Consider the following 11,667-nt stretch of genomic DNA (forward strand, 5'->3'; position numbering starts at 1 on the left):
TTTGAGCTGCTGGGATATAGTTCATACATGAAGGGAGCACATGCTCATTTGATATGCAGAATGTGCTGGTCCCAAATACCAACTATATCCTCTGCAAATGAAAATGAAGAGCAGAGTCCTGGTTCCATGATAATTAAATTAAAGTGCATTATTACCCCAACGCTGCACCCTAGTGCTGTTCCAAGTACATAACCACCTTCCATCATTACTGCTGAAAAGAAACTGAAAGAGAAAAATAAGAGAAGAAAAGGCAGAACTTAAAAACGACAGCCAAGCGACTCCTTCAATAAGGAGAATAGCCAAAGCTTGAAGATGTTTTCTAAAGGCAATCTCACTTTCAGATAGGCTCAGAGAAAGTGGAAGCTGATTCCAAGTTTTAGCTCCTAAAACAGAAAAGAATCTTCCTCCTATGGTTCATTAACCTGGAGTTGAGGATTAAGAGGAGTTTTGTGTTAGCTGATCTTCGAATCCTTCAAGTACACTAACATATGAACCCGTCATAAAGGTATCTTGGACCTGTTTGATGGAAGGCTCTGAAAACTATAGTCAAGGATTAAAATAGAGTCTGTTTATGTGCAGGTAAACAATAAAATGTCCACAGCCACTCGGATGTGAAGCTGCTGCAAGGGAGTTTGAGCACCAATCTTGCGGGTGCACTTGGTACAACTTCTAACTTATTAATTAGGTATTTTGAAATGCCTAGATAGAGATCATTATAGTGACCAATTCAAGAGGTAATAAGAGCTTGGGCAAACAGTTTTCTAGCCACTAAAGAAAAAAATCCAAACACTTTAAAAACAATTTAATGAGGCAGAAGCAGAATCCAGACGTTGCCAGAATTGTGAAAGAAAGGGCAAATCACTGTAAACATTTTACCCCTAGATTCCTAGGTACAGTCACCAGTGGTTGTGGGAGAGAGGGGGGGCTAACAAGATCATCAGGCCATCAGTCCAGGGCCAAGAACACATTTTCTTTCCAAACAAAACCATTTTCTGTTTTTCCATGTTGCTCTTCTGATGATTACATTCCATCCATTTTATAACTTGAGTAAAACAATTATTACATATTTGTTCTGAACCTAAGGAATTTTTATCCAAAGACAAGATCAATTGAGTATTGTCTGCATATGAAATGGTGGCAATTCCAAAAGATTCTACTAAACAAATCAAAGGGGACATTAAATATTAAAAAACATAGGGCTATGGGATGAGTCCTGTGGGACCCCCTACTTTAATTATTTTTCTCCTGAAGTGAAATTACCAATTGTTACCACTTGCTTCCTTTTAGCAAGGAAGTATTGAAATCAAGATCAAGCCTGGCCACAAATTGCAATGTTGGTAGAATGATGAAGTAACAAAACATGCAACAGTGTTGAACAATGCTGATAAATCAAGGAGAATAAGAACAGCATTGTTATCCAACGTGAGCGTTACTGATTCACATGCTTCAGAGGGAGCTGATTCCGTAGAATATCACTGTCTACACTTTGACTGCAGAGGAGGTAAGAGCTTAAATCTTTCTAAGTAATCCACTAATTGCACATTTACTAACATGTTTGCAGGTGCAAGGGGGGCGTGGCTTGAGGCCGATGGAGTGGCACGCGTAACGCGAAGCTCCCGGCAGCCTCCGACCATCCAGCACTCATCCTGTCTCCCCGGCCTTCAGAATCAAGCTGAACCGGGGTGGAAGGTGCAGCGGAGCCCCTGGCATCACTATAAGCGGCCTTGGAGGAAGGCGCTGGGGCCCCGGAGTGGAAGAACGACCTGCCGGTGAGTGACGGGGGCCGCCAGCCCTGGACGACCACCTGGCTGAGCCCGATCGGGGACTGAAGTGGCGTTGCTCGGTGGGCGGCGGCGCGGCGAGGCCCCTGGTGCCGGAGAAGCGGGCCTAGCGTCACCTGCTGCATGGCTCCTGAACTGTGGTGCAGAGGAGGAGGCCCTGGAGATCCTTGGGAGACCTGCCCAGCGAGAGCAGACGCTGAACCCCGTCCGAGCGGCCTGCGGTTAGGGGCAGCCTTGAGGGCCCTGGCCAGGGCCCGGGCCCGTGTGCTGCATAAGAGAGGGGGCTGGGGACCCGACACCCCCACCACCAGAGAGACGGAGAGGTACAGAGCCCGTGGCACGACCAGGAACGAGGTTATTTAGCGGACTTGGGCAGGGAGCGGCGGACCGCTGGCTCCCGAGGTCATACATCTTTGGAGAGGGGACTAGGAGGGGGCCAGAGCAACGCCCAGATGCCCTAATCCGGGGGCACAGATATCAGCCCAGTGGGAAAGGGCCTGCAGCAGAACGCAGCTTGGAGGCCCGTGGCTGGGGTTTCCGCGCCGCACCCACCGGGAGGCTGGACCCTTGATGCCTCCCCTGATGGGGCAGGACGCAATGGATCCCACACTGCAATACGAGTAATAAAAGGTGCCCTGATGACCTTATCCCACGCAGAGAGGACTTTAGAATTGCTCAGCTGAGAACCTGAAACCTGTAGCAGGGGAGGGTGCAGCCATACGGGCACTTGGGCCGATACAAAGTGGGCTTAGATCCTGGGCCAGTTTAAGGGCAGCTGAGGACATGGGTAAACCAAAAAAGCGAGATGGCCCTGGGGATGACGTGGCAAGAGGACACCAAAAGGACGACGGTACCGGCGAATCTGACAAGACCTTACACCAAGAGACCACTCTGGACACTATACTACAAGCTATAGAGGCATCTTGTGACGCACTGGAACTTAAGATCGACACACTGTCTGTGGATTTGACACTCCTTAGAGATGACCATCGACGACTGACTCACAGAGTGGTCACCAATGAAAAGTCTCTGGAACAACTTGCCCCGGAATGCCAGAAGATAACCAAAACGGTGGCCGAACTGACGTCGTGGATTAAAGCGCTTTAAGCCCGAGCAGAAGATGCTGAAAATAGGGTGCGGAGAAGTAACCTACGACTGGCTGGTTTTCCCGAAAAGGCGGAGCAAGAGGCACCTAGCATGGAAACTTATTTGGAGCAATGGATCCGTAAAGAAGTGGCCCCTGAGGGCCTGTCGCAATATTTTGCAATAGAGCGGGCTCACAGGATACCGGCGAAGCTCCCGCCACCGGGTGCCAGACCAGCCCAATCATTGCCAAACTGCTCCATTTTAAGGACAGAGATTTTATACTGACACAGGCAAGAATGAAAGGGGAAATTACACTTGGTGATCAGCGGATAATGATATTTCCGGACTTCACAAGAGACACTCAGAAGCAAAGAGCCACTTTCATTGAGATCAAACGACAACTAACAGAGCGAGGCATACGATACGCCATGCTGATTCTGGCTAAGTTGAAAATCAACACAAACAAAGACACGCTTTTCTTTACCAAGCTGCAACAGGTGTGGGAATGGTTGGACACGTCTGGAATGGCTGCGAATTAGAGGCCGGAGGTCGAGGTTCGGGTCCATGCAGAAACTCGCAGGAAAAAGGAAAAATGGCTGACTAGCGGAGCCCCGCCGCTCAGCCAGACATTGCAGGAAATGTGTGAGGCAGTGCATGCTGCAGCATCCTTAGGAGGAGGGGGACTCGGATCGCCACGCCCCTCCGAGACTCATTCGGACCAGGAATTCATGACTGGCAGCGCCTCCTGCTTGTCCATGATGCCTCTGATTGCCCACCGAGGATCACTCTGGTGACATCAGATGAAATCCTTTGAGGGGCGTCGTCCACCGCCCCAGAGGCAGGCTCTCCTTGGTGGGAAGACCCAATTGAGGTGGCTAGCTGAAGCCCAATGTCACTGTTGACTGACTAAGAGTATCGGCACTCAGGGGGAACTTGAGCAGAAGTTCGATAATCCAGCTGGCTGGATCATACATGCTCCCATCAACAACATGGCAACTGAACTTACTTCACTGAGGCTGGAAAGTAATATCCAAAGATTAATGATTAAGCGGTAGGCGGAGGGTCACCGGCGCTGCCCTTGGTCCTTGCCTTCGCCTCCACACGCAATGTTTAAGCAGTTAGTGAATGTTTGGACGGGGATAGTTGTGTTGCCAGTCCTGGGGAGAGGGAGTTTTGAAAATAGGGGAATTGTTTTGTTTGATCTTAGCTGGCCACTAACGGGGAAGTCAACTCCATCTCACTCTCTGACACTGCCAGGACTAATGTTACTGCCAAGCACGATATGGTCACTCGGGGGAAACAAAATGGACGAGTTACACACACGTACACACAGATTATGGATAGATTTACGGCTTATAAATTCCTTACCTGGAACGTTAGGGGACTAAATAGTATGAGTAAACGATATAAAGTCTACAGACAGCTTAAAAGATGTGGAGTACATATAGCAATTACACAAGAAATGCACCTTACAGACAAGGAGGTTAGGGCTATAACTAAGCGATGGAGGGGTCAGGTTTATGCCACGGCATTTTCAGCTTACGCGAGAGGGGTCCTGATGTGGATATGGCCAGGAGTACCATTCCAAAAAATGGGTGTAATCATAGACAAGGAGGGCCACTATGTCCTGGTGGCCGGTCGCCTGGAAGGCAGGGACGTTACACTGGAAGGAATATATGCCCCTAACCAAGACCAAGACACCTTTCTAAACACAATATCGCATACGCTAGGGCCACACTTTACCCAGGCAACATTAATGGGTGGCGACTTTAATTGTATCACAGACACAGAGTTGGACAGATCCCACCCCCCGAGGCACTCCCCCACACACAAACTGGCCAAAAGTTTCACAGACTGGAAACAACATTGGGGCCTCTGACTCCTGGAGACACCTTCACCCGCAGGAGCGAGATTACTCCTGTTACTTGCCTTTACATGATCTACATGTACGACTGGACGTTTTTCTGACATCCCGACGTAAACAGTGCAGTAATTGATGCCGAATATCTCTGCAATACAGTGTCTGATCACAATCCTTTACTACTTATGCTGGACTGGAAAAGGGATCGCCCCCGAATACCGGACTGACGACTTAGAGTGGAAACAGTGGAAGATAGCGCCTTCCGGCAAACCATCAGGGACACTATTAATGAATATTTCACACACAACCAGGGTACCGCCTCCTCCCGGGCACAAGAATGGTAAGCATTCACGGTGACCGTCAGAGGTCAATGTATAGCTGGAGTAGTGGGGGTAAGGAAGTCCCTGGAGGGGGAGATAGACAGATATGATGAAGACCTAAGGAGATTGGAACGCAAGAGACCCGGAATTAGCCCCTATTATATCTGAAACTAAGGGTACAATTGCGCTGGCTACTGAAAAACTGAGATGCTTTGACTATAAAAAATATGTCGCCAGACAGCACGCAGCGGGAGATAAGGCTGGAAATTTACTGGCTTGGCTGTCGGCCCCACTGAGGCAGCACTCCATGCTGTTGGAGATTGCGGACTTGGCGGGGAAGAGACCTTACAGGAAAGGGAGATTAACGCTAGCTTCACTGATTATTACTTGCTACTATACGCCCCACGTTAGGGACCCTGGACCCAATTCAGTTGCAATGCCTGAGGGATATCCGGCTTCCTGTACTGGGAGAGGAAGATCGAAGTGTACTAGAGGAACCAATCTCCCTCTCAGAGGTAACTATGGCAGTGGGGGCGATGGCTAGAGGAAAGGCGCCTGAGGTGGATGGACTACCTGCAGAGTTTTATAGTGTTTATATAGACCTTCTGGCTAAATGCCCTCTACTCAGAGGCGCTACAGACCGGAGTGCTTCCCTCGTCTACAAATGAAGCTATAGTGATACCGTTGCTGAAACAAGGCCGCCCGGCTATTGATGTGCACTCACACCGCCCTTTATCCAAGCTTAACATGGATTATAAAATACTCAGATGGATCCTGGCCACAAGACTATTGCCCTATATTCAAAAACTGATCCACTCAGACTAGACGGAATTCATCCCGCACCGTAGCACCGCCCTCATCATAAGACGACTGATCAAGATTTTACAATCCCAATCTCCGAACCTACGCACCGCTGCAATTATAGCAGTAGACATCGAAAAAGCGTTTGACAGTCTCAAATGAGACTATTTGGAGATTATAATGCAGCAAATAGGTCTGGGCTGGGGATATCTTAAGTGGATGAAGTTGTTATACACAACCCCCACCGCCCATGTTCGCACGGGTTGCACAATTTCAAGATTGTACAAGATTGGCAGGGGCACCAGACAAGGTTGCTCGCTGTCGCCTCTGCTATTTGCCATTGCGATGGAACCACTAGCGCAAATAGCAGGAATGGGTAGTCAGTACAAGGGGCTAAGTGTTGAGGGCCAGTGTCACCAAATAGCACTCTATGTGGATGATATGATATTGTTCCTGGAATATCCAGACAGGGAGTTACTGGGAGCCATGGACCTGTTAGAAAGGTTTGGGCACATGTCGGGTTTGCGTATAAACTAGCAGAAATCCTTCATCTTCACCTCAAGTTGCAAATTTCCGGGGCTTGGAATGGACCTCGTCCACCTTCCATTACCTGGGGGTGAACATTTACCACAAGGCTGTAGACATCCTGGAGGAAAATGTGAATAGAGTGATCTGGAAGTTGCGGACAGATACCCAGTTCTGGAAGGCATTACCCCTATCAATGGCGGGACGCTTGGCGCAAGGAAAAATTATAGCTCTGCCTAGATTAATGTACTATTTCTCGGCATTGCCTCTACTAGTCCCTCGTCCGCTATTCAGGGAGATTGACTCTATCTGAACTAGCTTTATCTGGGGGCCAGGGCGACATAGACTGGCTCAGCATTTACTCCAACGACCGACTGAAGACGGGGGAATGGCGGCACCAGACATTGAAATATACTATCTAGCATGCCAATTACAGTGGCTAGCAAAAGCATGGTATACAGCACAATTAGACATAACCAAGGGGCAACAAGTAGAGCACACTGTCAAGACCCTACTTGAGATACTCCTGATCCCCAGAGGGACACGGGAAATACGGTCGCCACACCTCCAGGTAATGTGCACCTGTTGGAAGCGCAGTTTGCAGCGCACTAGAGCCCCATCTCCTTACTCACCAGACATGCCGCTGTCCTGTCTTAACGTATTCCCCGGGGGAGATTCTGCAGCGGGCGTTACCATTGGGGATCTCTACGATTGAGGACCTGTTCTGTAATGGGGAACTGCTGTCTTTTGAAGCACTGATGGAACAATCTGCAATCCCCCCGGGGCTGTTCCTTATGCATAAATCACTCACAGCACTCATACAGAGACACTGGAAACAGGGTTTAAGTGAACTTACTACCCATGCGGGATGCCAGGCCCTCTGCACAACGGGGGGATAAGAGAGCTGTATCCACACTCTATAAAACATTATATAAAGACACTCTACTCCCTCTTGACAGGTTGCGGACCCTCTGGCAAGAGGATATTGGGAAACCTATAGATGAATCTCAGTGGGGGAAAATCACAGCACATATACACACGGTCTCCAGAAATGCCCGTTTTAAATTGATTAATCTGTATATTTTTCACAGAGCATACCTCAGCCCTGCCAAGATAGCATTGATGTACAATACTGTGAATAGCGCATGCCACCGATGCTCGGAGCCTGAAGCAGACCTGACGCATATGTTATGGAGTTGCGGGAAACTGGAGCAATACTGGGATAAAGTACTACATAGCATAAAAACAGTAATAGATAGGAGAATTTGCTCTTCTCCATTAGTGGCCTTACTCTGGGTTTCCCTAGATCCCACATACAGAGAACTACAACCAAATACATCGACCTGGCACTGATCCTGGCTAAAAGGGAGATCACAATGCACCCGAAAGACCCTAGGGGCCCGCAGCTACCAAGATGGCGGGACACGCTAATTAAATGGGCTGAGGCAGAAGGGAGAGTTTTACATCAGGAGGCAGCAAAGGGGGCTGGGACTGTAGATATGGAGCATCAGTGGGACCATCACCTGGACTTCCTTAGAGACCCGGAAATTGAGCAAATCACATCTTCAGAGGACTCAGGAACGGCTGCAGGTCTTAGTACACTGTAATGTGCTGGCTTTGACTCTGACTTTATTTACTGTCCTGAAAGGCAATATTGGAAAATTGAATGTCACCTGGAAATGGAGTTTGATATGGGGAAAGGGGACCAGGGAGGGGATGTCTCCTTGGAAGTTGACTTCTTATATGTTTGTTGATAAAATACCAATAAATATATTTTAAAAAAATGTTTGCAGGTGCAAGGAGCAATGAAATGGGTCTAAAATTAAATCAAATATTGGGATCTGTTTAGGGCTTCTTCAACTAAGGTTTGACAATGGCCAATTTCCCAATCTTCAGCACATAGGCTGATACTGATAATAAAAAATAAAAAAAAGATTTATAATGTAAAATGGCCCTTCTAAGAAGTACCACAGAGCAAGGACTGATAGGAGAGCCATATTCACAGAGCTGAATAGTGTGTTCAGACTACTGAAGAAACTGCTTGAAACTCAACCAATGTGGTATTAGAACTAGGACCACTGGCCTAGCCTTATCATTTATAAACCTCGACTGGATAAATTAAGTGAACTCAAACTAAAACCCTGCATGAGGAAACATCAATGGCCTTATTCACAAACTTGTTTTAATCATGGCCTTATTCACAAACTTGTTTTAATCGTTTAAAGAACAGCTGTGCTAAATGTGAAAATGAGCCTTATTCAAATCCATGCCATGAAGGTATTCTCCTGACCACACCAAGAGAAGCAGTATGAGCCTCCTTCTCCACACCATAGGTGCATTTCTTCAGCTAGATTCACAAATTGATTTTTGAATGTAAGGCTATATTTACACCAGCAGGTGTTTACAAAAAGGTACCTGGCAGGTGTAAATCCATTTACTCCCAAAACATTGTATAGCGCAACTGTGTGGAATAGATCCCTATACAAGGGGTGTAAACTGGTTATCACAAACTATGGTCAGCCTTGTGTGTTTGGAAATTCCCACAAACACAGTAGTTTATTAGCATCCACAAACTATATTTAAAACGTTCACTCTACAAATGGTTAGCGATTTCCTTCATCAAAATGATACTATAAATCCCTGTGTGGAGTGGGAAGGGGAATGGAACCAGGAGGGTGTGGAGAAAGGGGTGTTCCCACAGGGAAAATGCCTTCCATGAGAAGAAAAAAAGAATATAGGAATAAATATGTAATTTCACATATGCTATAGTTTCTATGAATGCACGATTGTAGTGTGCATTTAATTCTGCATTGTGGGAATTCCAGCATCTAAAATATCACATAACTGACAGGTTTCCAAACTTACTACTGGGAATGTTCTTGGATTGCCAAAGGTCATACACCTACACATGTACATAGTAGTACGTAACATAAAATAAATTACATTTAAAATGACTGGGTGGAAAGTAAAGGAAGGAAGGAAACAGACTTCATATTGTTTACAAAAAGTACTGCTAGGGGATCTAAAGTATAGAATTTGACATGGAAGGGTGAGGGCAGTGGGTTATTGTGAGGCTGAAGTGATCAGTCTGGTCTCATACTCCAGTAGCCTTCCAACTGTAGTTATCTCATAGATACTGGCTTGTACAAAGTATGAGTCTGGCTTGAGTTTTAGGGATGACGCAAGTATGGCGTCATCAGGTCTGAGAACCTGTCGGACCGTAAGAAAGGTGTGGGAAAGAATACCTGCCCAAAACTGGACACACTAAGCACAGGGCGAGTAGAAGACATCTGTACTAAGGTTGCATACGTTCTGCTTATTTCGCCAACTGTGTGTGATGCTCTAGTAATCACGCTCATTTGATGAACAACGTACATCAGCAGGCAGTATCCCAGTCTTGAAAAGGTTAGATAGGTCACATCTCATGTCATCATCTGGTCCTGCTCTCCTGTGATTACGCTCTTTCAGTGCAAGCATGCACAGCATTAGGCCGCCCTTCTGGTTTGGTTTGAGGTAAAATCCTTGCAACCATGAAATAACACACACACAACCAACAGTACACGTTGGACAAAACCTTTCGCATAAAGCCAACATACAGCTGGTGTGACCTTTAACACTTCCTACCACAATAAACCATGCACAAACATTCATACAGCCAGCAACTCTAGACTTAGACTATGTGTAATCACGAGACGGCACAGAGGGGGTTTGGTATATGTCCACTTGCATAGTTCTCAGTCAACGAAAATCACACAGCCACAGATCACTGAACTGGCCACCGACTTCCAAACACAGACGGACCAAATACAGCGTTGCAGAAAGTGCGTTAGACAAATGCTTTCAATATAAGATGAGTTTAGGTTGTTGTTATAAAAACCAAAGCACATAATTTGTTTAGATAATCAAACACGTTATACATCACCTAGTATAAAATGCTTCAAATTGCACATTCAAATGAGTTCACTGCCTCGATGTATCACACAATGCCGTTTCTTTATTCGACGCAAATATCTATAGTGGTTAAAGCAAACATGTTGCACTATGGCCCCCCCAAACGCCTTTAAATTATTACAGTGTTGTGTTGGCGCTCTAGTGACTGTACCTCACACTGTGCTTGGAGTTCAAATATAGTGGGCGTGTCTGTGGCTGTTTTAGGTGCTGTGTGTGTGATTGTGCAATTATTGGGCTAATCCTCCTGGCTGTGGTAATCAGGGTGTACTGGGGCATCACAATCTGAGCGTGGGGTACACCGGTTACTATGTGTTTCTATGGAAAAAAAACAGCCATGGCCTGTGTTTTGGGGTCTACCTTACAGACTGTGCCTAAAGACAACGGCGCGCGAGTGAGAAAGCGTGTGCTGTTTCGACGCAGTCTGTGACAGCATTTATTCAGCGCTTACTACGCCGGACGAGGCATCTCTATCCGGTTCACCTGCTGCCGAAGGTCCTGGTTGTAGGTGTCAGTGATGCGCTCTTTCCGCTGGCTTTGTCTCAAAAGCTTCTCCAGCTGCTGCACCTGCGCCCTGCAAGCTTCGAGCTGCTCTTTTAGGCTGGCCCCTGGGATTTCGATAGAAGTGGGCCGCAGGGGAGATAAGTGAGTACGGCTCCGGTCCTGCTCCCTGTCGGGATATTCCGAAACAGGGGAGCTCGGAGGGGACGGCGAGGGGCTGCATTCTGTCACCCAGAGGTCCGGCTGTGGGCTACCCATCCTGTCAAGGGGTCAGGGCAAAGCTCCCGGGCGTAGGATGCCCGGGGAGAGGAACGTGGGCTATCCCATGACAAGAGCAGCGAGCACCGACAGCAACAACCAGCGCACCGCCCTCATCAGAGATTCTACTTCCGGGTCAAAAGCGTCCAGGAAGACGCGGCATACACCGGCACTGACAGTAAACATTCCAAGCCGAGACCGTAGGCTCTGATCAACTAGGACGTGTGCTGCACATAAAAAAACAGATACAACTAGCCCGCACAGATGACACATTTGCAACAGCACAGACATCGAAGGCGAGCCCTGTACATATAATAAACACATCTGGTATATGTCAACGTTTTGGATCAGGAAAGTGGGAGATTTTAGGGAAAAAAAGGTCGGGGGGAATGTATTTAAAGTTGACTTCTGTTGAAGCACAGGCAAAACGAAGCCATTTTTGTTGCTTCGGAAATAGAGACTTCCACTTGAATCAGGTTTAGCATGTATCCATCTGGCAGTAAAAACCTGCACAGATACAAAATGCCACTGGCGTAGACGTGCGACGTAGGGTCAATGGTTTATCATACTGTATTATTTGGGGGAA

General features: G+C 47.2%; 1 protein-coding gene across 2 annotated transcripts in view; it reads right to left on the reverse strand.

Annotated features, from left to right (window-relative positions):
• Positions 1–11,204, reverse strand: part of AGGF1 (angiogenic factor with G-patch and FHA domains 1) — a 321,895-nt gene extending 310,691 nt beyond the window's left edge. For both annotated transcript variants that reach the window (XM_069223545.1, XM_069223537.1), the window contains exon 1: positions 10,806–11,204. In XM_069223545.1, coding sequence (XP_069079646.1) covers positions 10,806–11,081 — 276 coding nt within the window. In that variant the 5' untranslated portion in view covers positions 11,082–11,204. The remainder of the gene's footprint in view (positions 1–10,805) is intronic.
• Between the last annotated feature and the right edge of the window lie 463 nt (positions 11,205–11,667).

This window comes from Pleurodeles waltl, chromosome 1_1 (assembly GCF_031143425.1).
Source record: "Pleurodeles waltl isolate 20211129_DDA chromosome 1_1, aPleWal1.hap1.20221129, whole genome shotgun sequence".
NCBI classification, from domain to species: Eukaryota; Metazoa; Chordata; class Amphibia; order Caudata; family Salamandridae; genus Pleurodeles; species Pleurodeles waltl.